The sequence below is a fragment of the Homalodisca vitripennis genome, chromosome 1 (assembly GCF_021130785.1).
Source record: "Homalodisca vitripennis isolate AUS2020 chromosome 1, UT_GWSS_2.1, whole genome shotgun sequence".
Classification (NCBI taxonomy): Eukaryota; Metazoa; Arthropoda; class Insecta; order Hemiptera; family Cicadellidae; genus Homalodisca; species Homalodisca vitripennis.
This window is the reverse complement of record NC_060207.1, coordinates 244,173,934-244,200,887: the sequence shown is the minus strand read 5'-3', so window position 1 is coordinate 244,200,887 and position 26,954 is coordinate 244,173,934. Positions and strand designations below refer to the sequence as shown.

Genomic DNA, 26,954 nt, shown 5'->3' with positions numbered 1-26,954 from the left:
TGTTTTATTACATATTGCTTTTACCTTTTATAATTTAGCTATAATAAAAATTAGCTTTGAAATTAAAGAAGCAAATTATTTTACTTGTTGTTTGTATTAGAAGGAAAAATTAATGGATTTATTAGTGGCGTGTGAAGGGTTAAGTTAATATTTACATTATAAACACTAATCCAACTTATTTGATTTACATAATCAGACTATAGTCAATCTTGGCATAGTTTATAATACCTGGATAAGCTGTTTGCATTTTTTTATTTTTACCTGATAAGATTTGACTTCCACTGAAAAGAAAGTTTACTCATCCATCTGTACCACATTTAGGTTAGGATAGGTTGAAGTAAAAAAAGAAAAACTATGTCATCTTTTATTTTCAGAAAAAAGGTTGTTTGTAATATATAAAAATATCAAATACATTATCTACATGACGTTATAACAAATGCAAGGCAGTAAGTTCCTGTTATTCCAGATTTTTATTCTGACATTTTCATCTAATAACTAACATTTTTTTACATGCAATGTTTTCATGAAAAAGATTTCCAAAGTAAATTGTTGCACAACAATATAAATACAAACTAATTGGAAACAACAATACAAAATCTTATATCAAAATAATGTATAGTCACAATGAAAGGAAGATGAAATCTACAGTGTAAATTTGGAACAAATACATGCACTCTACATTAATTGAAGTAATGATACAATTTTCTCATATACACAGAAATAATACTATTGACATGCCTCTGTAAGATATGTAAAAACATAAAGGGTTATTTTGATTAATATTATATTATTGCAATAATATAAATTAATCTGAAAATTAATAATGGTCCATTTGCACTAAACAGTAAATAAAATAAATTTTATCGACCTGTGCAGGACTAATGGTTAAAGTTTCGTTTAATTTATTAATCATATTTGTACTCAATCACTTCTAATCCATTTATAAAAATGTTTCAACAGTAAAATTTATATTGTAAATTGAGCAAACATGTAATTGTAAATTATTTTCTGAATATAATACTGTACCCTAAAAAAAGTTTGTATGGATAGAAAAATCAGCAGACCGTACATTATACATTATAAATACCAATGTAAACACTTTGTTGAAGCAGCATTAAACTGAAATTATATGATTTAAAGCAAAAAGGTATTGAATAAAACATAATCATCAAGTAGTAAGAAGATTTTATATAAAAACACTTAATATCCTATGCACCTTTCAAAACTAAACCAATTATAAAATTATTAATAATAAAATTACCATCTTAGCAGAATGGTCACGTTTGAATAAAAGAGAAATTTGCAAGTCACACGATGAGCAACAACGGCTAGTCATAACAAATTTACAAACTTAACAATAAATACACAGCGGCTGTACAAATATAGACAAATCTTATTGTATTGAGCAGAGTAACTGGGTCTATGGCAGCGGCAGCAGAGAGCACAGCCATCTGAAATCATGGACACACATTTAGTCATTTAAGAACATAGAATACAACAAATCAATAATTTAAGATTACAGTCTGAGACCACCTCAGTTGAAGTGCTTTGAGACATGAACAATTACTTCTGTCCAGTTTATTCTGTTTTGTTAGACTGTTAGTTGTGTTTTGATTTTGCTGTGTCTAAAAGTTGTGGCGATGGCTTCAAAACGTAAAAAGGTGGTTGTGTGGAAGAAAAACTGAAAGCCTTGAAGAGATTAGACATTGGTGGAACTTGTCTATTAAAAGTGGCACAAGATTATAACGTGGGGAAAAGCAACTGTAGGAGATTGGAAGAGGAATCGCAATGACATTGAAAAGTGGTGTTCTCATCGGAAGACTATGAAAAAATGTGAGTACAAAGTAAGGGAAGCTTTGTACCTGTGGTTTACTCAACATAGTGATAAAGGTGTACCGATATCAGGACAAGCCTCACAACAAAAAGCCTTAAAGTTTTGAAATGAATTTAACGAAGATAAACCTGATTTCACAACTAGTGTAGGTTGGACTGGTAGATGGAAGAAAAGCTAGGGAATTCAGCAGCTTAATATCTGTGGCGAGAAGCTTTCAGCAAACTGTGAAGCCGTTCAATTGTTTAGGGACAAACTTCATACGCTATTGGACAATGAAAGCCTATCAGGTGATCAAATATCCAACTGTGATGAGACTGGTCTCAATTACGGTAAAATTGGTGTTGTACCATTGAAATAAATAAATTACAAATTGTTACCGGTAAAACACTAGGGTCAAAGGCCGAAGCGGAAGTGCCAGGTTACAAACGTAGCAAAGAAAAAGTGACAATTCTTACATGCAATAATACCACGGCAGATATGAGAATGAAACTGGCTATGATGAGGCAAGTCGAAAAATCCGAGCATTTGTTTCCAAAAATGCTTTTTACCAGTGAAATAATACAATACAAAATGCTTGGATGAACTCAGAATTTTTAAAGAATGGCTTTTAAGAACTTGTACCACAAAGTGAACAGTTTTTGAAATGCAAAAATTTGCCAAGAAAAGCAATATTTCTGCTTGACAATGCAACGTGCCTTCTTGATGAGGACGAAACTTAAAGATACGGAAATAAAGGCGATGTTTTTGCCTCCAATTGTGACTTCCTTATGTCAGCCTATGGATCAGAAGAGGCAATGAAAAGGAATTATCGTAGAAACCTGCTTTCTTCTTTAATTGACACTATGGACCACAGAGAAGACATGGTGAACGAATAGCTTCATCTTAATTTGAAAGACGTGGCTTACTATGTGGCCCAATCATGGGAGAGTGTGGAGCAAACACCATTGCTAAATCTTGGATGAAGATTCTCTGTGTGGTGAAAATGTACAGAAGGAGACTGCACTGGACAATACTGACCTACTTCCGTTATCACAACAAGTGCCGAGTTGTGCAAACGCAACAGAGGAGGACAGGAATGAGTGTATTGCCAAAGTTGAACAATATGAAGTGATAGATGAAGAAATTAGTAAACTTAGCAAACGGAAAAGGAAAAGAAGATGAAGAGGATATGGTGTTGGAAAGTGCACACAGCGAAGGATACAAAGCTTTAGAAATGGTGTTAAAGTATGCACAGAGCTGGAGGAAACATTCTGAGGAGACTGCGAAATTTAGAGGCTAGAAAACGACAAACATCGGGTAGACAAAAGACAATCACGAACTTTTTTATCCAAGCTTAAGTTTTGTTTCGTAGTTCACTGCACTGTATGTGATTAAGTACCTACTGTAAAACGTGTTTCTTTTACTTTGCCTTAAGAGCATTTTGATGTCAAAAAAAAATTAAAAGCTCCAATACTCGATACGACCAATCCGCGGACACGTCTGTGATGCGACCGATTCCGGATCTGCCGTTCCCACACACTGCCCGACCTTGCCGGCAGACGTCCGCGCATTGATCGGAATCGTGTATCGGGGGGCCTTTAACAATTTCAAGGTCGTTTTTATCATTTACTCGTGTTATCCGACCTTGCCACGGCCGGATAATCGAGACTGTATTAGTGTGGAAATCACCTTCACGTGGTGGTTGTAGCAGGCTTGTCTAGAAGCGCGAGAGCGTCGCACATGACCTTGGCGTTGGTCCTGACGAGGAATGACAGGTGACAGTAGTCGCCACAGTTGAGCGTGAGGGGTCGACGGACCACCAGGGAGTGAAGCACAGTCGCTCTCTCCAGGTCCAACCACCGCTGGAGGCTTCCCTGCGACACAGAGCGATCGTTCAGTACATCTTTGATCTTTGCAGACACAGAAGCATCAGGAAGCCTTCAACACTCTCGAGGAAAATATGTATCACAAAATTTTAGAATACAGTCAAATTTACAGTATAAAATACAATAATCATAACACGAGTTTAAAAATACACTCATACTTTTTCAGAAATAAAGAAATGGAAATTGTACAAAGAGATCTTACTGAGAAATACTTTTATGAAGCGGCAGTGCATAATAGGCAATTATGTTCTACCACCATTGTTGGGGTATAGACAGGTTTGATCTATTAAATATAAAATCGTCATATAACAATCATCATAGAATACAATGCTGTAAATCTGACCTCAAAGTGGTTCACTCTTTAAAAAATTACGCAGGTTTTAAGTTTAAAATATTTACAATATATCTCCTGTTCTAGATGGTTTAATATTCTTGTCTTATGTGGAATATTAATGGTGAACAGACTCGCTCACCTGTGTGTCTGGAGATACGGGCATGTGAGTGGGGCCCCATAGCCAGAGCTCCAGGGCAGCCTTAGCGCGGGTCAGAGAAGTGGCTCGCTCCTCGCGTAACTCTGATCGCAGGATGGCATTGAGAGGTGGCGGCAGCGACAACAGTTCTGTAGCCTTCACCGCGCACTGACACAGAGACACACTCTCTCCGCCCTGTGCAACAATTGCCAGTTACTAGATCATGCACTTCGAGTTGAAACTACAAAGGTCATTCAGAAAGTAATATTCATTTTCCCAATAAAACACAAAAGTACATAAAAACATTTTATTATATACAATCTAATACTACAATTTTTCCTTTCTTCTTCTTTTATGGGGCAGCCTATTGCCATGCATTTAAGCCTCAAGGGCCCTTTTGCGCATACTGGAAGCACACAATGAGGCCTAACAGTCTATGATTTCAGCAGTTCCACAAACCGCCGAAAACAATTTATCAGGTCCTCCTGGGGAAATTCACCACCCTTGTCCAAACTACCAAAGGTGACGTACCGCTCCCTTGCTATTGAAGGGCAATCAAAGAACAAGTGTTCAACAGTTTCCTCCTGCTCATCACACATTCTACAGAGCGGATCCTCCCAAAGGATGCCGAATCTGTGAAGATGCTTCCTCAGGTGACCATGTTCCGTTATAAGACCCACAACCCGAGAAGACATTGATCTACTTAGTGAAAGGTCAGATGCCACCCTGGAGGAAGGCCAATGTAGTACCATTCTGCTCATTCTCAAGCCTGGATGCAACCTCCACCTTCTCTCATGTTCAGCGTGAACCCATTTCAAGACAGCCCCAAAGGATTCACACCTTGGAATACCGCAGAACGGTTGAGGACCTGTCATAATTGACGCTGAGCCCGGGTTGGCCAGGGCATCAGCTCTTTCATTCCCAGGGATCCCCTCGTGACCAGGAACCCAACAAACAGTCACATTGTTGATTCTGACAAGGGAAGAAATGACTTGATAGCAATCCCAGACAAGTTTGGGTTTGAACACACAAGAGTCCAGCGCCTTCGATGCTGCCTGACTATCCGTGAAAATATTGATTGAATTTTCTTTTACAAATAACTCAATATTGTTTCCCTGCACATTTAAGCACATATCACACTTATTCACTAATTTTTAAATTTTTAGACAAACAATCTTGGACCATTCGTTGACCACATCTTTGAACTTTCCAACATCCTGAAATTGCTGGGAGCCAAATCTGAGCTGTAAGGTTGATGCCTAAAAACATTTAATATGAACTATTCCAATGGTTTTTCTGAGCAGCGTATGGATGAGTTTTGAAGGATGGATTAACAGTATCTTATACTGCCATTAAAAAAATTTTTTTTTCCCTTGGGCCGGCCTACTGCCATGCACTTAAGCCTCAAGGGCTTTTTTGCACACCCCGGAAACACACCATGAGGCCCACCAGTCTACAACTTCAGCAGTTCCACAAACCGCCGAAAACAACCTATCAAGTCCTCCTGGGAAAATTCACCACTCCTGGCCAAACTACTGCCATTAATAGTTCCTGAGCTTCCAGACCTGGCATATTCAGATGAAGTGGAAGATGTCACAATGATCACTATGAACCCAGAATGCCTTACAGCATATTGACATCCACCCCAATTATGGTTTCATACAAAAAGGGTGCATCAGTTCATAAAATGTCCACCATTGCTTCAAATTTCAATTTTAAAATTATCTTATAGTACGAAAAAATGCTTACTCTGATCATTCCACCTGCAACTTACCTTATCTGCGTCCTGAGGTAACAAACACACCCTGGGGCTGAACTGTCTGTCCTCTCTAGACACCACAAACTGGGAGAGACTGGCCTCCTCCCGCCCCTGAGCCTGCAGGGTCTTGAGACTGTTCACCACCTGGACCATCAGCAGTGCTGACTCTCTCACTGCGTCAGCACAGGATGGAAGTTGGGCGGCAAAACTTGGCAGTGAAAAGAACTCTTGCCTCACCAGTACTGCTATGGACACTGTGAGCAAATATTCACAAAATTATGATTTAGCAGATTGGCCTGAGATTGGCAATCTTTAGCAAAATCTTGGTAGATCTTTGAGCAATTCTTTTTGTATCTTATACGAAGCCTGTACAGAACATAACTTACGATTGAAGGAAGAGTGAAGATGTAGTCCAGTATGTTCAAAAACGAAGGCTAAAGTTCAAGAAAACCGCTATTTTACCATATTGTACCTTAATTATACTTTAGTAAAAATGTACATTTTTTAAATTGTCTACAAATAAATTTTAAAACAGAACATTAAGTGACATGAAACATGACAATGACAAATAGTAAAAATTAACTTAATAAAAAAGAAAATAAAATTCTTCCATTGAACTTGTTTGAAGTTTCTGAGTATAAATTAATTGTCACATTTCACCCACACTCACAAATTGTGATAAGATTTTAATAAAAATAGAATAGAATTTATTGATACATATGAAAAATATTACAATGTATTACATCTCTTTATCATGCATGTGCTATTAGAGAAGATAAGGTACAGAGCAAACCGAGTAAAGTAAAACATATCATGCACATAAGTAACATGATTGTAATATTTTTTATGTGAATTTTTTGTGTTTAATGCAAATTTATAATTGACATTTTTGAGATAGAGTGAGATATTTCAATGGAAAACCATTATAAAGATAAAGGAAACAAGATAAAAATCACAATCTACAATGTTCTTTTAACATAAACAACAATTTGACTGACATTCATCTTAAAAAAATGTATCACTTGTGTCGTCTTCTAACACGGGATCTACAGTGCTCTCATACACGTAGTGGTGACGTGGTGGCATGTTTAATTTTCAAACAGATAAATCACAAAACCTAATAAACAGTTTAATTAACATACAAAACAACGACGATTGTCACACCAATTTCTTATCTCGTTAAGATAAGTGGGGGGAACTGGCTATGAAGTATGGTGGGGGTAGTGAGGGGAAACTCCTCGGTGGAATCTGTTGGCAGTTTCACACCAGTAACAATAAACACAAAAGTAATTATAGCTCATAGAGTGTGAACATTTAAGATCTAAAAAAAAACAATACAATATTTCATGAATCTCATGGGTATGATTTTCGAGACAGAATGGGTGTAATTTTGGTAAACATATTAGAGCTATAAAATGTAACTTGGGAATATATATTTGGAAATGATAACAAAGCTATGGGAGGCATTCAAACAACTGAAAAGGCCAGTGAAGTATCAAAGTTCTGGTCCTTCATGACAATGCCTGCCCACACACTGCAAATCACATTAAGGAGCTGTAAGGGGTTAAATGGAAAGAATTTTTAAATGTTGTCCATACAGTCCACATGTGTGGCCATCCTATGTTTGCCAAGATGAAGATCTAGCTCAAAAATTGATAATATTACGAACAAACTTCTTAGACACATCATATGAGTATTGGTGCGACAGATAGAGGGTTAAGAAGAATATGATTTTTAAATTAGTTTCTAGTGTGACTTTCAGAATTGAACCCATTACTTCTCGGTTAGGAAGCTGCAGCCTTACCTTAGGCTACAATGAAATTCTATATTCCAGCTAAAAGTATGATGGATAGCTTCTGTAGAATAGAGTGTACTACATGACACACCTTGTACAAGCTCAGTCTTGTCCTGATGGAGGAACTGGCTGGCCACCAGGTCGAAGAACTGTGTGACAGGTCCAAGGCATGCCGGAAGCCTGGCCTGGCCCGCTGTGAGACACAGAGTGACAGGGGCTCCACCCCACTGGGCAGGCAGGAACACCCGCCCCCCCGCCGCCTCCCCACCGCTCTCCACCGTGAAGTCTGTCCACTGCAGTCCACTCTGAGTCTTGATCGCACGTAACGACGCTGGCACTGCAGGACCTTGGTTCACCTGAAGGATCAACAACATAGGTCTGTAGTTAGAGGTGTACAATACTTAATAAATCCTTTGCACTGCTTCTAAACATGTCCACTGCTGCTCCCCAGATATACAGGGTGTAAAAAAAGTCCCGCACAGGCTTGATAATTCCTGAACGATTACAGGTAAAGCAATAAAACTTGGTACATCATTACTGCATCTATAAATCTACTTCTTTTGTCATGTCAGGGGGATGGCACGCAAGGAGTCAGAAGAAAATCTAAAATGAGAGCATAGGTCGAGTCGTACATCAAATGAAAGGTCTATAATGCCCTCACAACACATATCTAATGAAGGATCTAGAAAATAGAAGGTTAAATATTGAAATGATATTGAGTGATTAGCATCATGTAGTATGCGATGTCTAGTCAGAATATTGGAGTATATATACTGTACTGTACCTGTTCCAGAAGCTGAGTCAAGGCTTCATGGTTGGCCACCACGACAGCACCGTAGTTGTCCTCCAGGTTCTTGTGCACCACACTACGCAGCTTGCAGCCTCTCAGCTCCTCACCGCCCTGGAACAGTTTGTGAAGATACAATACATTGTATAAAAACTGCTTTTATTGTACGCCAACTTCCTGCAAGTATTTGTTGTAAATGTGCTTTTAAATCATTTAACGTTTTATATTCAATCCAGAAATAACTATTTTGGCAGTAATTATCGTTATCAAAATTTCTTTTTTGTTTCTTCTACTTTTTTTCTTCAATTCCTTGTCAGGTGTTTATAATTCACATTATATTTATTCAAACAGTAAAATTGTTCAGAAAGTTTGAAACTGTTTTTATTGTTTTGTATTGATTTTTTATTTTGAGGTGTTTGATAATATTATGCAGGGTTAATTTTATGTTTCAATGCCACAACGTAATTGGGCTCTGCATATTTTATAGTCTTTCCATGAGATAAATAAATAAATACAAGATTTGTTACTGGTTGATAGGAAAATCAGTAGGCTTACCATCATTTATCCCTTTCACCTCACTTAAATACTCTAGATCACAAATTCTCCAAGTTTTTGAGAGAGAAAGCATTATCGTGAAAGATCAAGAATTTAAAGTTTTTTCAACAACTTATTCAGGTTATAAAGTTAAACACATTAAATTAATAATTCATTGGGACATTAGAATAGTACACAACTTCAAGAGTAAACATGGTGACACAAATAACTCTATGATGAATGCTTTAGAATTTGCAGCCAAATTTGTTTATGTCCACATTAATAACGAAGATGTATACCTTCTGACTGTACGCGAAGGTGTAAGGACAGTAAATGTCCGACTCTGTCTCACTGCCGTAGTAGGGCAGCGAAGAGCGTTCTCGACTCAGGTCACACTCCGGGGCCAGACTCTCGTACAGGTTCTCCGACATCTACAAACATTGTTTTGTCTTAATTTCTACTACACATTTCATCATTTTTATTTGCCACAAAAATGTACAACATCATTGACATAGTCATAAATACAGCTCATTATTACAGCCTATACAGCACAACAGATATTGTAACAGAATACAAAAACTCAATAATCATTAAAATCCATATTTTCAATATTCAAATATTCATTTAAGCTATAAAATGGACTCTCCAACAGCCAAGAATAAAAATTATTTTTAAATCCGTCAAAGGGGAATTGAGCTAATTTGTCTTTCAACAAAATTATAAACCTTCAAAAATACCACAACATTGCTGTTAAGGGTTTTACTTAACCCACATTGTCCAATTTCAGAATCTTTTTATTATGTGTGTTATGGATATGGAATTTCATGTTTAAATTTAATTAAATTTGGATTTATATCTAGGCTCAAATTGTTTAAGAGCTCCAATAACCTTCTTCTGCAGTAATAATATTTCTTCTATCATGGAGCAGTTACCATACAATACTAGTCCATATCTAAAAACGAATTGGAACAAGGAGAAATATGTAACTCTAATATAGTTTACTGGTATTATATTGTTCAGTCTACTCAAGAGATAAATAACTCGTGACAGTCTTTTATTTAAGTTATCAATGTATACTCCCCATGTCAAATATTTGTCTATATTAATACCCAAGAACTTAACTATTTTTTAAAAACCATCATCCAATGAATCCAAATTGTTCCTAAGATTAAATAATAGGTGGGCCTCATGGTGTGTTTCCACGGTGCGCAAAAAGCCCTTGAGGCTTAAGTGCATGGTAGTAGGCCGCCCCAAGGAAAAAAAGAAATCATTTGTTTAGTCTTGTCCTTATTAAGCAACAACCCATTTGCATGAAACCAATTTGAGACATTTCTTAATGTATCATTTGCCAACAGTTCAAGATCATTAAAACTTTTACTGACAATAAAGAAGGTTGTGTCATCTGCATATAAAATGGTTTTAGAATTAACAGACAAAGGCAGATAATTTATATAGATTAAGAAAAGTGGGGGGACCCAAAACGGAGCCTTGTGGAACGCCACACTCCACGGTAGTTTCCTCCGACCACTTACCATTGCCATTTACCAATTGTCTACGATTAAATGAGATAAAATATAAATAAATTTAGATTCGGCCTAGAAAATCCATAAATTTAATTTAGTGATGAGAATTTTACCATTGACACAAACACACGAACACCAATGAAACTATGTCTAGTTTTTAAATCGAAACCAACACTTGGTGTTTAACCATTGGTAATAAAGATAACACACCACTGATTATTTAGAATACTTACTAATACTATTGGTTTACAAACATGATTTTGGTTGCGTGAGAACTGAAACATTTTAGTAGTTTAATTATGCCCGATACACTAAACAAAATAGTTTGTGCTAAAGATATCACAACAAACTGTGAATTATTAGATATGTATTATGAAATTACAACCCGGTTGCACTATTCCGGCCATTTTGATTTTAGTCCCATAAGAAAAATGGTAAGCCTCAAACATTTTTTTCACCTCATTTGTCTCATTTTAAAGATATGCATAAAAATGTTTTCAAATTTTTTATTGATTCCTTGGATAAATATTTCAACTTTTCATTTCATTGTTTGAATACTAAAACTAAAACTTTACAATAAAAATTAAAAAATAATGCTTGGCTAAGAATCATGTTTTTTTAATGATAAAAAAATTAGATCTATCCCTCATTCTACAACCAAAAACAAGAGTATAAAATTTTAATATTGTTTTTATAAAGTACAAGTCAAGGATGTTACACTCCAACTAACTCTTAAAAGAAAGCACAATGAGGCTTTTTCTACAACTCATTCAGTCCCACACAAATTGAACAAGATGAAATTGTTACAAAGTATTTATAACAAAAGCAATACAAAAATATATCCACACATTTCTGTGACACTGTGTTGATTTTTAAACATTTAATTTCTTATATTGGTGATTAGTAAATCAATAGTTATTATCTTCAAAGTATTTTAAATAAGCAAGGGTAAAAATACATCATTATAATGTTATATCCACAGAAGCGTTATATTTTACACAAGCGTGTTACACTGTACCTGAAGAGCAGAGGTGGCTTGATACGCCGCGTCACAGTTGTCCTTCTCTCTGAGACTGGCCGTACGTTGAGGTTTGGCCGGAGCGATCGCTGAACGCACCTCCCCTGAACACACGACAGTCAGTCAACCAATTACAATCTTTGATTGCAGTGATAAAGATTGTATTTTAAACACGTGGAGAGTGTTACGATGGTCCACACTCTTAGCTACAGGAAACATTCCTGTAATTTATGATATTATATAACTACCATAATCGTAAAGTGTTATTAAAGTTTTGTAAAGTTGTAAAATTTTTCTATTGTAACCTCATGTTCATTTTTTGGAACTGCAAAATATAGTGTTCTCCAAAGTTTACTAGTAAAGTACGGAAAAGGAATATTAATGGAATAATAATTATTTATAGTTAATCTTGTTTTATCTTTTTCATGACGCAGAGATCAGCAGATGACACAAATATTACCAACAAGTAAAAGTCCAATCATTAGTAACACTGAGTTAAAAAAAACCCTTTTACGAAATTACGTTGAAGATTCCAGGTCTGTTGCATAGTTGTACTAGCCCTTGTTAGCTCAAGCAATAATGGTAGGCATTAGTCTTGTAATTTATTGCATAATAAACCATTTTTATCAAACAATATTGAATTTATCTGTAAATTAAGATAAGTTATTACAATCTCAGTATTTATTTTGTTCTTTAGAATCCAAAGTACAGAAGCCAATCCTGTCCAGTTTGGTTAATCACATTCTAGTGTACATATGTATTACTTTTATCAAGATTAAGCTAAGTATGTTCAAGATTATCACACAAGGACTTTTAATAGTTATTTTTGTAACAATAAGACGAAAAAAAAAAAAAAAAAAACAGCACAATGTACATATATTGGTAAAAAAAAAATACTGCTAGTGAAATGCTGGCATATTTCTATTATTTAATAACTCCGATATAATGTACAATAAAGTCAGTTAGATCCAGTAGAGTCAAGAGTGTCAGATGATCGAGTACGTACCGATGTTGACATACACAGAGTGTCCGTTCCCAGGGGCGGGTGAGGGGGTGGGAGTGTCACTGTGACGTTGAGAGCTCAGCAGGTGTTTGTGGGGTGGGGGAGGGCGGGCAGGGCGGGGGTCCCCCCCTAGGGCAGAGTCTAGAGACTGGCTGCGTGGCGGAGGTGGTGGTTTGCTGGGTCTCACTCCTTGGGACACACCCACAAGTAATCATTAATTATTACAGAAACACATAATTTGCAAAGTGTTAATATCTACAGGAAAATCTCAATTGGAAAGAATTTCTAACACATTCACAATGACTAATTTCCGGACTATTTAAAAATGCTGTTGAATTTTTCAACAATAATTGAAAAAAACCGCAATAATTTTTGTTACATTAAATGTTGAAGTATAACGAGAAAAGTATTAAGCTTTGTAATTTACACAAACAAAATTATTTCAACATATTCTTTCAATGTTCCTCCGTGTACACCAAAGGGTACCTAAAAGTTTATTTAACTATATAACTAAGTAATTGTGCGCCTGATGTGGTACACGATAGTCTGAGGTATTCATTTAAGCGTGGGATCAAATTTAACAAACCGCTCTGACAGGCAAACAATAAAAACGCAATAAGGAAATGCATAGCAACGTGTACCTCATTAAGAGCACGACGTGCTTTACAAAAGTCTGGTGTGTACCTGATGAGGTACACGACATAGAGAAACATGTTATTAAAGACATTCACTGTCTGGTAATGTAAAGCAATATCTACTGTACAATTAATATTGACCTAAAATATTAAAACAATTCTGAGTTGAAGATTTCTATAAACATAAGATTATAATCTAATTACAATAAGCCATAATAGAACTTGTAGCTATTGATTAAAAAAGCAAACAGCAATCTACTTAGTAATGTAAGATAAAATGATCACTACAGACTCTCTGTAAGTAATAAAGATTTAATCCCAAACAAATGATAAACAAACAGAAATCTGAGCTTACCATGGTAGCCAGAAGGCATGGGGACGTGGGCGATGTAGGGAGAAGAGGGGGTGTCTGGAAAACTGTTCTGTGACTGAAACAAGCAATACTTTGTTTGCTACACTCGAACTAGCTTTGACACATAGTTGAAATGCCACAACCCTTTGATGAAGTGGAAAATATCAATAGACACATAATAATAACAGAAAAATAAAAAGGTACAGCATAAATATAGTCATATCTAACTGTTTTATAAACCAAACTATAATTTTTGTACCGTATCTTTTGATAACTATAATGTTGTTATAAAACAAATTTACTGACTATGAATTGTAACGTAAAAGTTAAATAAAATAGGTATTTTTTTATTTATAAACTTTGAATAAACACAAAACCTTTGATTTAGAATAAAATTTGTTCTGTTCTTTTACTGCTTTTCCTACAACAAATTATTCTGCTACATACTTTTGTATTAAGTTATATTTATTTACACACACAACAAAGTAAACAGTTTTAGACATAATTTGGTTTTGAGTTACACAAAAAATTAACAACCTGGATATAGTTTAAAAATTTGAAGCTGTAAATATAATTAAGTAAATTTTAAATTAAAATCTGACACATTGAATTTACAGGATTTCTTATATACTGGTTGAAATAAACTTGATTAATTTTTCTGATGAAAAGGACACATGACATACAGACATTTGAATTAAATTTTCATTAATAACATCACTGATAACATCAGTGGAGCAATATAAACTGAAATAATCGAGAAAAACTGTTTTTATTTACTTTTGACCTTTAATCACTAACAACGACGCAGACACAAGATTATATGAAACTTTTGAGACAACTTTTAGAACACCAAAATAAAGGTATATAGAAATATTCAGTTTATTATCTCTTATTTCAAAGTTGGCCTTTTTTATGCAAAAATGCTTTTGACATAAGTACGCTTCTCAAACCAGTGTATGTACATATTTTTCTTGATCGGGAAACAAGGCAAAATCAACTATGAAACATAAATACTAAGACCGGAGTAAATTATAATGATTATATATACACTTTTTGACAGATTTTCTTGATCTTGGCAACAAGGCACTCTCAACAATTATGATACTGAAAATATATTAGACCGGAAGTAAACTACAAGGTCCGAAAGTATCACTTTTTGATCAAAGTTGGTTTCTTTTGGAATATATTCTCTTCATCCTGATCTCGGGGCAAGAAGGCTGACTCAACTCTGTCACTGGAAATAACTTAGACTAAAAGAGAATTTAAATGGCCGAAAGTTGACGTGCATGATCTTACACGCGCAAATCTTGAAATAACCAATAAACATTATATTAACAATTAAATCTATTAACATGGATAAAAAATTGAAAAGTGTCAGAGTTGTGCCTACTTCTGTTTGAAAAACGACAAAGGGTCTCAATATATTCAATCATAAATGCTTTGACTACAAAGACTACTTTCGATTTTTAAAACTGTGTGCGAAGCCGCGGGTTACTGCTAGCCTGCCATAAATGTAAATGGTTGATATCTCAAAACTATGAACTCCAACCACACCTTTTTAATTGAAATCAGTTAATAAACATGGTTTTGTTATCTTGATCACAACTATACATTAAATTCCAGTGAAGATATTTAAACATGCTCGGTACATTCTGTCATGAGGTTGACAGCATTAGGCAGATATTAACACTACCTGCCTAAAAATTTGCTTTTGTATTCAAATCAACAAGATCAGTAATAAAAGGTGAGCAGATAAACTGTTCAGTTAAAAGTATGAGCTAGTATTCTTTCTTAATTCTCTTGCTTAGATTATCCAGCTTGGTTAGTCATTCTACAGAAAGATAAACCTCAAATTTTTTGATGTAAAGAAAACAAATTAGTAGTAGTAAGTACGGAAAATATAAATTTTTCAGTTTTTTTTATGACTGTAGATTTTAAAATATACCTTGACTAAACTGCCATCACTACGCAGCACTTGGACTCCTGACTTGTTGAGATCAAGAGGGTGGATGATCTCTGGGCGGGGTCGGGGCGGGGGCAGAGGGTGGGACTCCTCCCCCACCATCCTCAAACTTAAACTCTTCCCGGCTAGCGAGGCGCAGAAATTTGCGCAACGTTGACCTCATCTTGTTATTTTTCTTCTTCTCCAACACTAAAACAGCACAGTGAAGTTACTTTCGTATTGAAGATCTGCAATGTTTAAAATTAATAAATTGTGTTTGCTCCATTTACTATTCCTATTTATTAAAATATAAGTATAGATCAAATACAAAGTGGCTTAATGGAGTTGTAGTGTAAGTTGAACAAAAACAATGTGACCTTTTGATTCTTATAAGAAAAATACCTTTGCACAGTAGGTTTCCACAGAATAGATAGGAATAAGTATATACTGATCATTGAAAACTAAGTTTAAAATACTATGTCTAATGCAAGCACTTTGTATACTTACTCCATATACTATACTTACTTTGTATACCATACTTACTTACTTTGTATACTATACTTACTTACTTACTTCGTATACTTAGAAAAATTTTTGATGAAAAAATTTATTAGAAAATTAACCCACACATTAATGTAACAATTTCTGTAATATCAGAAATAAAATTGTTGGGTTTGTACATGAATGTCTAGACCATTAACACACTACCTAAGGTATATTCACATACCTATTGATAACTAAAACTACAATTACGTTCAAACGTTGTTCATAACAACAAAAAATGACAAAGAGTGAGTCAACAACTAGACTCATTATTCTTCAAGATAACACTTGACCTAGGGATATTAGAACAAAGTAATCAGAAGCAATAATTAAGCACTCAATAGACAGTTTACATCACACCAAAATGTAAAATAGCTGAAACATTATCTGGGTACAAAATTGGAAGAAATGATTTTTATCAGTTTTGCATTATAGATTTCATTATTCTATGGTTAATTTCTTACAGTTATAACAGCTAAGAAAGGTATTCATAACAATAAAAAACAAATAGAACAATAAGATAGTGCAAAAACTGTTTGTAGTTACCCCAAATATTTTTTTAATGTCTAGGTCATGTTTAAGTATAACTAACAAAAAGTATGATGATTACATTTTGTATTTCCATGCAATACACTTTATTTTACTAGAAATGATTTAATACTATATTACTCGAAACAAGTAACATTGATTGTTACAGAATATTAAATAATTATGTAGAGAAAAAATATATAAGAAAAAAATGACATTGAACAAGTATTAATTTTGAAATCCATTCATTGTTGTGTTGCAGCTGCTGGCGAAATTTAGCATGGCAACATTGCCTTCTCCTCCCCCTCCCCCTACAGCCCAGACCTTGCTCCCAGACTTCTTCTTGTTTCCGCAAATGAAAAGGAAGCTCAAAGGACATTGGTTTGACTCTATCGATGCTGTTTAAGAGTTGACGACAAAGGTTCTCAACAGTATTCCGGAACACTGACTTCCAACGGGTTTCTGAAGAGTTGCAGACATGCCGAACAAAGTGTATCAATGCAGGAAGAATGTACTTTGAAGATTATTATGTAATTGTAACAATACTTGCAATAAATTTTGATTTTCGGAACCAGATCTGGTACTTAATAAACAGACTCTGTATAAGTAAACTAATGTAATTTGAAATGTGTAAATAAATAAAGCACATGACAATTTTGCTTTCAAAATATAAAAAAATGTTCTTTTATTTTTTAATTTGAAAGAGCAGATTGACGATGTTACACCTTAACATTGAATGGCATTGTATTATATGGCAAAAAAGGTACATACATAAAAAAATAGCATAAAACTAACGGCAAATCGCACTTAGTATAGAAAATGGACCCAAGTTAATCACAACACATTTAACAGAAGGCTTGTACACTATGTATCAGTTTCAGTAATTATGTACGGACCTGGCAGGGGGGAAGGAGCAGCGAGGGTCTCATTGCTCAGTGACAGACTTCTGCGGTTGATGGGTTCTGGTGTCTGGCAGCTGCTGGAACTGTCGCTGTTGGAAGGCAGAGGGCTACAGCTACCGGACCGGTCACGCCGTACCATCATATTATCCTCTAGCTCGGTAAACTACAAAAAAAACTTTAAATTATTAACTTTTCAATGCAGGGGCAATAATGCCATGTGCAATATATATATATATATATGTTAAATAACCAAACTAACATATGATCGGAAGACCAAATACCTGTCAAATGACTTCTATTTACATTCATTAAATTTGTATAAATGGCAATAGCCATTGTACATATGTGAAAGAAACGGCCAAATACAAAATAATTGAATCGGAAAAAGTAAGCGCTCTGTGGTGTAATGGTAACACATTCACCCGGCAAGTGAGAGATCCGGGTTCGAGTCCCGGCGGAGCAAGTACTTTTTGCGATTCAATGTTTATTGAAATAAATTAAATTCGGCTATTGCCATTTATACAAATTTAATGAATGTATATATATATGCACTGTGGTATGATATTTTGTGGTAATTTCCTGTTTGTAAGATGGAGATTTGGACGAGTGGCTGTTAGGCAATTCAGGGCTCTCATTGGTGGGAAGAAGCTGAGGATTAAAAAGCCGGTATAAACATACATGAGTATGTTTATAATAAAGAAGACGGACCTTTTCCTTCACCTTCAAATTATTACACCTGGAATTATTGATCCTTCTGTGGAAGGCAAAAATTCTCTCCACGCTCTATGTTATAGTGCATTGTTCTGATATTACATCAGTAAAAGAGCTATATGATGAATTATCACCATCCTGACGGTTTTAGTAGGATCACGTTAGGAGAATTTCTGAATATAACATATAACAATGGCAAATTTCTGAAATCCTATGACTCTTTCAAACTATCCATCATCAATAACAAACTTCAAACAAACAATAGCCAAGGTATTCATCTCTTACAAGACTACTGCATGAGTACATAGGTCACCAAGCCTAGGTGGGACTACAAATTGGAGGGGTACGATGAGTGAAAAGTGTATATATCTATTTATGGCATCTAGTTTTCTAAGGATATACAACAGCTGTTGTTTATGATATCCATTGGTTTACTATTACTTTTGTGTCCTAATATGTACCTGATAAACATGATATACAGCTACTTTATTTCAAAAATGTCATAGGGCTCCATAACTAAGAAAGCTATGGACTTTGACTTTGGGGTTACTCCACATTGGTCTAAAATTCACTAAGGTAAAGGTAATTTCTCAAAATATTTACAATGTGGGAATTCTAAATTCTGAATGTAGGCCTTTTCCCTTCACCAATAACAAAAAATATATGTAAATTCAAGTTTGCAGTGACCATCTCATTTATAAGACAGTAAGTCCAAGACTCACCTTGGGCGGACTCTCGCCTAGCGGGGTGGGTGGGGGCTTGGGTGCTTGTCTCTTGGTGATGAGGTTGTGTCGAGAGGTGGGAGACAGACTAGGGTCCGAGGGCATGGCGTCCAGCTCTGCTTGGTCTAGCACCTGTCGAATAACACAATCATTGGTAACTTGCAGTATTTAGGGAAAAGGAAGTCACTTAAATTTTTAAATTGCAACCCCTATCTTGTGACATGTCATTTTAAAGGACTATTCAATGGAAACACAATGGCGTGAACAAAATATCTCTAAAACGATCCTAACAAAAGTTATGGGCAAATAACCCCTTACATTTTAATGCCATCTAGAAAAAGACACCTCTTACGAAAACTAAGCACACCAGAAACATTAGATACTACATAAAGAAGTAAGCTGGGCTCCTCTTACTAAAAGATATCACGCATGAAATGTATTGATATGCGCAAATATGTGTTATTTGCCCATAACTTTTGCTATAAACGGTGTAGAGATGTTTTCTTAGTGTCTTAATATATTAAAACTTTCTTTGTATTGTTTACTTAACTATGAAATGTTTAACTATTAAAGTATAGTTATATTTATTAATAAAACAGTTTACTAAGGAAGCATATTAAATTCTGGAAAAGTCTTGACAAAACTATTTATAATTAGTTGATTCAGTAAGTAATCTAAGAGGAATCAAAACATTTTATAACAGCCTATATGTGTTTTGAAAACAGTTCCATTAAAAAAAAGCAACTTTGGACAAATTTATTTATTCAGTATTGATGTTTAAATAAACATTTTAAATCTAGTTCTGATAACTAATACATTTTTGGATTAATATTCCTATCTAAACACACATTATTGTAAGATTTTTATTTACAATATATGATACATATTTCTATTCTTCAGTAAGTTTTTTTCTTTATTTTGCTAAAAGCCACTCTTTTGCATTACAAAAAGTATAAAAACTTATTTTATATTATTTTAGAAGTGCTGTGACTTCTGCTAAGCCTAGATATTTTTAATTAAGTAAAGCCTTTAACATTTATAAAAGATTGTTGCAATAGCTGAAAAATATTTGGCTTTAAACTAAATTCAACAAATCCTGGTTCTTGTGACCTTGTACGTCCTATGTCAAGTCTGAAGTTTTTGCCTCGCTAAATTTTCATTTTTCAAAATCTTTTAACAGAACAGACTTTTGTAAGCTGTCCAAATTATACAAACTATACACTGATCCAGCTAGCCCAGACATTATAAATTTAATTACTTGTTAGCTGTTTTTCAAATTCGAAATAACATAAATATTATCACTGAATTGAAAGAACTAAGCCGTAAAAATGGTACTAAACAGTGAGCGTGTGGAACAGTATAGTCCTGTGGAGTGTAACAGTCAGATGTGTTAACTGGTTGATGTCACCTCGCCATCACTGACTCCGCCTACATGCGCTAGAACATATCCTTCTCTCCTTACATCATGATTTTTATGTTACAACAATAAAAACGAAGATGGTAAATGTTTTAAGGACTGTTAAACCCTTTCATCAATCATTGTCAGTAACAAACTATAAACAATGATTACAATCAGAATTGTATTTATTTGTGATGACTAACCTATATAAACATGTTCCATGGTATATTTACAAATTCAATTTATTTTATGTATTACAAGTGTTTTGAATAATATTGTGAAAAAAATTAATTGTATATAATTTATATGATAATATTTTTGTAATACTGGATTTTATTACCTGTTTTAGAAAATCTGAATTTAATTATCATTAGAGGAAATGCTGAAACATTGCAAACAAAAGTAATTCAAGGTGAAAGTCATATGGATTAAACATCACGCATTAGAATATTCTTAAAGGAGTAAATAACAATTCTATACTGGAGGGGTTTGAGGATGTGACTTACCAGTTCTTTGGGTGGGCTCTTTTCCATCAACTTTGGTTTCGTGGGCAATTTCGGTTTCTCTTTGGCGATGCTATGGAGGAAAGAAGGCCTGGGAATGTGTTCCGTCAGGAGTGGAGGAGGAGTGGTGGGAAGATCTGGAGGTGGTTCATCCAAGTCATCCGAGTCCGCCCTACCATCTGGTTCTCCCGCCATCTCTCTGCTCTCGGCAGGCACACCGTCGATGATCAACACCTCGTCCTTCCTCTTGTCCTCGGTGTTTTGTGAGGGCAAAACCTTAGCGAAGTTCACCACCGGTATGTCGGCTAACACGCTGTCCCTTTTTTCTTGAACTACTTCACTCTCTTTCCCCACTCCTTGGTTCAAGCTGTTTACATTAGTATCAATATAATCAATCGACTTCATCCTCATCAACGGAAGGTCCGATTGGATGCCGAATTCCTTTTTCATCAACTTACTACTAAAAAGCCCGTTTGCTATGTTCTTAACGTTCTTATGCTGAATGCTCGTCTTGATTGAAATCGTATCCTTAGCTTTACTGAATGCGCTACTGGTTTTATTATCGTTTGCTTCTAATTTCTTGTATATAGTTTCAGAAATTGGACTTTCTTCGTCAGGTTTCACGGGTCCGAGTTGGAAGTACCTTTTCGTTTTCGCCTGCTCATGTGATTTCGTCAGTATTGTTCCCCTCGTTATTTGACTCTTCTTCCCCTCGATTAAGGAACTCAATCTAATCTCTGCTTGTTTTTCAGTCTTTTTACTTTTTTCTTCTTTATCGTCGTCTACTTTCTTCGTTTCATTACTTGATACGTTCTCTATTTTACACTCTGGTGGACTATCTACAATGATTTTATTTACATGGGAAATTTCAGATACAGGTAATGAGACTCTGTCATTAATATTTGTAGTGTTATCTTCTTTGTCACAAGATTCATCAGTCTTAATCTCACCCGCAGTTTCTGATTTTGTCATGGAAGGTTGAGTAGCTGTAGGTTTTACTTCCACAGTTTCTGGAAGTTTTATTGGGTCTGCGGTACTGTGTAAAAGGTTGTTCAAATGTGTTTTCCGACTCACAGCTAAAGGTGTTATATTTGCTGGAGATCCAAAAGGTTGTACAGAGACTAGAAGCGTTTGTTTTTTCTCACCAGAACTTGGAATCTGGCCCAATTTCAAAGTGGTATTTGTTGTCTTTTTTACACTTTCAACCGGATTAGAACTACTGACTATGGACAAATTAGTTGGGTCTTTATTAAATTCCGTATTTGATTCTGTAAGTTTTTGAAAATTTTTGTCTTCCTCTTCATCGACTACGTCTTCTTGAACTTTACTGACTTCTTCCACATGATCAAATTCTTCATCTTCATTGTCAGAGAATTCATCACCACCATACCCTATAATTTGGGATTCCTCTTTTGGAAAATGGACTTTAAAACCAGACACGTTTTTTCTGACAGCACCTTTCAAAATACTCTGTAAAAGATACAAATCATTAGTATCAATCTGAAAAAATATGATCAGTACTATTTGTAGTCCTTCATATAATACAAAAAGTAATATTGTAGATATATTATTTTTGTGGTTAAAGATATAAGAATTCGTGTATTTGAAAATCCTATTTATGATGGAGTTTTTGTTTGTTCTCTTAGGACAAGAAGCTTATAAATTGCACTTAGTTCTATAAGAACCTTAGCGCTGCTTCCGGAGAGACAGTATATTCAGAATGGGTAAGGTTAGGGGGTAGGGGCCACCTCCTATTGAGATCCATGTGGAAAAATTAGGGCACTATCTCAAAGTCATATCCCCCACGGAAGAAGGGGAGGCCAGCTCTGTACCAGCCTCTCCAGTCAAACCAGGCAGGGGGTGGCAGACCCTTGTTGAGGCTAGCAAGAACCTCTGATAATTAGGGAATGAACCCCACTAAACTCCAACAGTCATCTCCCGCAGTAGACTAGACCTATTTATTGAATTACCCTTGCACCCCAGAATTGCGACATTTGCGGTTAGTGATGTGCCGCTCTTGGACATCCATAAGGTTGCCCGGATTTACGTGACAGATCTGTTTTTGCTGTGCCCAGTTGTAGGTTCAACTGTAAGGTATAGACCAGCCAGAAGTGACCCCTGCTGGGTACTTATGATAGTTAAAATTTATATAAAAATTTGTAATTCAGAACTATTAATACTTTAAGGACATTAAATGAGCAATAAGATTACTCTATGACTCCATTGTTGTGGATAAAACCACAAATAATACTAATAGTTTGGGAATATTAACAAAACATTACATTTTGCCACTCAAATTTAATTGAAGGGGGCAGTCTCCCTGTATTAAAGACAATTTTTATTTGTTAACAAATCAGTTTTAGGTATACCAAATTAGAAACTTTGTATTTAAGTTTGCTTGTGTTGGTATGACACTTAAATATAAGACATAGTAACCATCAATAAGAGTACACACTGTTGTACGTTTTGACACAGTATATATATATATATATATATATATATATATATATATATATATATATATATAATTTTTTAGGTTTTTTATTTAGTTTGTATGTAAAGTACACCTTCCTTTGGTTTATGTTTATTTATTAGGGTTTTGAAACGTTTTTGATTATTTGGAAAATAGGTAGTAGGCCATATTTTTTACAGTGTAGTGAAGTAATACATGCAGGTATGTATATCATACAATTTTTTTATATAAAGAAAATTGTGAACATAGTATTGCAATCTATGAGGAGTTTACATTTGACTGGATACTCGAGCAGTTTGCTATATATCATCGCTTAGTGCAATACTGTAATTTCTTGATTGCCAGTTACTACGACCAAGAAGACACTGTTGTAGGCTACTACTAACCGGAGGTGGGGGTCTCTTGGTGATCTCCTTGAGACTGGCCAAATATCTGGCTCTGTTGTCCACCACAGGAGCATGGTCCTCCTTCCCCTTGAAACAGTTAGAGCAGAGGTCCCTCTTCCAGGTGTTCTGCACAAACCTGGGACAGGACATCGCAGACCCTACAGCAGCACTTCCATGGCACAGCTACAGCATTGCACCTGCAACAGAAGCCACCGTACACACAGGACATCGCAGACCCTATATTGCACAACTTCAGGTGTTCTGCACAAACCTGGGACAGGACATCGCAGACCCTACAGCAGCACTACCATTGCACCTGCAACAGAAGACCACCGTTACACCACTTCTTCCAGATGTTCTGCACAAACCTGGAACAGGACATCCCAGTCCCTACAGCAGCACTTCCATGGCACCTGCAACAGAAGCCACCGTTACACCACTTCTTCCAGATGTTCTGCACAAACCTGGGACAGGACATCCCAGTCCCTACAGCAGCACTTCCATGGCACCTGCAACAGAAGCCACCGTTACACCACTTCTTCCAGATGTTCTGCACAAACCTGGGACAGGACATCCCAGTCCCTACAGCAGCACTTCCATGGCACCTGCAACAGAAGCCACCGTTACACCACTTCTTCCAGGTGTTCTGCACAAACCTGGGAACAGGACATCCCAGTCCCTACAGCAGCACTACCATTGGCACCTGCAACAGAAGCCACCATTACACCACTTCTTCCAGGTGTTCTGCACAAACCTGGGACAGGACATCGCAGACCCTACAGCAGCACTAACATTGCACCTGCAACAGAAGCCACCATTACACCACTTCTTCCAGGTGTTCTGCACAAACCTGGGACAGGACATCGCAGACCCTACAGCAGCACTACCATTGCACCTGCAACAGAAGCCACCATTACACCACTTCTTCCAGGTGTTCTGCACAAACCTGGGACAGGACATCGCAGACCCTACAGCAGCACTACCATTGCACCTGCAACAGAAGCCACCATTACACCACTTCTTCCAGGTGTTCTGCACAAACCTGGGACAGGACATCGCAGACCCTACAGCAGCACTACCATTGCACCTGCAACAGAAGCCACCGTTACACCACTTCTTCCAGGTGTTCTGCACAAACCTGGGACAGAACATCGGAGATTCTGCAACAGCACTTCCATGGCACCTGCAAACCACATGGAAGTCTTTTAATCTTATTCTTGGATAAAACAAAATTGACAGAGGCATTGAAAGTTAAAGTGTAGTTTTAGGGCTCTCATTTAGCGATGATTTATCTTCCTCATTCTCTTTAATAAAATTTATTTCTTACAGAATCATCTAAAAATCTTTTCTTTATGTACACATTTGTTATTTCCTTTGTATTTCAGAAGTTATACACATTTGATATGCACCTTATGTACAAGACTTCATTTATTCCTTTTTCTGTGATAATTGACTTGAGCATTTAAACTAGGTGAACAAGCATATATTTGTTACAGATGAAGTTTATTCACACAATTGCATTAAACCTTGTGCTTTGGCCATGCAAACTACCTTAATTGGTGTTCCCATTAAAAATCTAAAAAAAATACTACAAATAACTATATTGTTATGTATATATTTTTTTAAAGAAATGCTCTATTATGAGTAGTAATTATCACTGAGATATTTTTTAGATGATTTTTTCTTGTAAAAAGTGGAAAGCGGCATAGTTTTTGATAAAAATTTTAACTTTAAACACTCATAAAAGATTTATAACAAAATCCAAAAAAGCACAAATCTGTAGAATGTTATTAGAAATAACGTCGTGTGAAATATATTGTAATAGATGTATTGTATTGTATTTATGGCAATTTTTGTTTTATAATTTAGGAAGAGTGAGCTAATTTGTATTTTGTACTCATAACTATAAAATTTTATTTGTATCAGTGGTTATAAAAACTGTTTTGCACTCTATTTGGAAATAATATTATTTTACCCCAAAAAATTAAAAAACTTTTATAAACACACAAAAAACATTTTTGCCAAGAATTTTAAATAAAAACATAACTTAATCAAGCTAAAATTTGTTCCTACACTCTAGTTTTATAGTATCTTTGATACTTTGTTCTATCCACACTACTTCAAGTACTAGAAAATGAAAAAAATTAATAAATACGTGAAAAAATAAAATTACTACGAATAATAAAATATGTAAATGCCCTTACATCTGTAAAGTTATAAATTTTAACATAACAATAACTCATTAAAACATTTTTATGGGGTTTTTATCTAATATTATGAAGAAGTAGCTACATATTATAATTATAGATATTTGGTAAAAATTAAACATGATAAAAAGTTTACGTGAAACGTTGCACGATCAAGTTTTGGCAGAAAAGTAAAAACTATTATTAAGTATTTTTTAGTCACTATAAAAACATTTTTAGAATTCTTAGATCCAATATCCAATATTATGTTAGACTCTAATGTAATGAAGAATTAAATATAATAATTATTTAATACAATGACGTTTTTGGGTTCACATATATGTTATGAGTTTCTTCTAGTAAACATAAATTTATTTCAATTTAATATGAGTACAAAAATTAACGTAATAAGATTTTTTTGAACACTTTACATAGTTTAGTGGTAAAAGGCATCAATAACATCACGTTTCGATGTCTATAATGAGAACGAGAATGACGACGTTTGAAAAAAATCATTCACCCTCACAATCCTTCCATCGTTGTAAACGAACTTTTAACGAAACCCAAACTTGTAATTAAGATTCATGAGGAAAAAGCATTGCAATTTATAGTACTTATAAAAAGCATAACGATGTTAGAAAAACTATTTATTCAATATAATTAATATTGTATAACGCAATGTTGCAGAATAACTTTGTAAGGCTTTTTGAATGGAATCAATCCCTTTATCTGAAAATAAACCAGAATGTTCAAGTTTTGATTCTTTGAAATTATCGCAAATATTGGGTTTATTATCAAATTCCTAGAAGTAACTTTAGAAATGCACGAGAAATTCCAGAAGTTAAATAAGCTAGTAGTATAAAAGTGAGATTAAACACACATAGTTGATCAGATTACAGTGGGGTTGTCTATTTGTGACCGGTGTCCACACTTTCTCTGCTCCGGATGAATGTTCACACGATTCTCTCTGTTGGCATGTTCATTAGGCCGACTTTCTACTCACCCCGCCGACCGGCGCTGGGACCACAGCTATCTGCATGTGTTAACATGCACTGTGGTCGGCTAATTGCCTTATACACCATTA

General features: G+C 35.2%; 1 protein-coding gene across 1 annotated transcript; it reads right to left on the bottom strand.

Moving 5' to 3' along the window:
* Positions 1-350: 350 nt before the first annotated feature.
* LOC124355407 lies at positions 351-24,755 on the bottom strand. Its single transcript, XM_046806544.1, has 16 exons — positions 24,727-24,755; positions 23,685-23,820; positions 20,829-22,295; positions 18,924-19,055; positions 17,485-17,653; positions 15,521-15,663; positions 13,579-13,651; positions 12,592-12,777; positions 11,586-11,689; positions 9,344-9,475; positions 8,508-8,624; positions 7,815-8,079; positions 5,944-6,182; positions 4,173-4,364; positions 3,503-3,687; positions 351-1,451 (listed from the first exon to the last, which is right to left on the bottom strand). Exons 1-15 carry the CDS (start codon positions 24,738-24,740, stop codon positions 3,505-3,507), a joined length of 3,552 nt encoding a protein of 1,183 aa, XP_046662500.1. The 5' UTR covers positions 24,741-24,755; the 3' UTR covers positions 351-1,451; positions 3,503-3,504.
* Positions 24,756-26,954: the final 2,199 nt, after the last annotated feature.

What these genes read in the sequence shown, in the direction of transcription:
- LOC124355407 (XM_046806544.1), bottom strand. An exon ending in CCTTCGCGTACAGTCAGAAG is followed by an intron (nt 8,625 to 9,343) that starts GTATACATCTTC and finishes AAACTGTTCCAG; the next exon opens with GGCGGTGAGGAGCTGAGAGG. An exon ending in TACCTCAGGACGCAGATAAG is followed by an intron (nt 4,365 to 5,943) that starts GTAAGTTGCAGG and finishes ATTGTTGCACAG; the next exon opens with GGCGGAGAGAGTGTGTCTCT.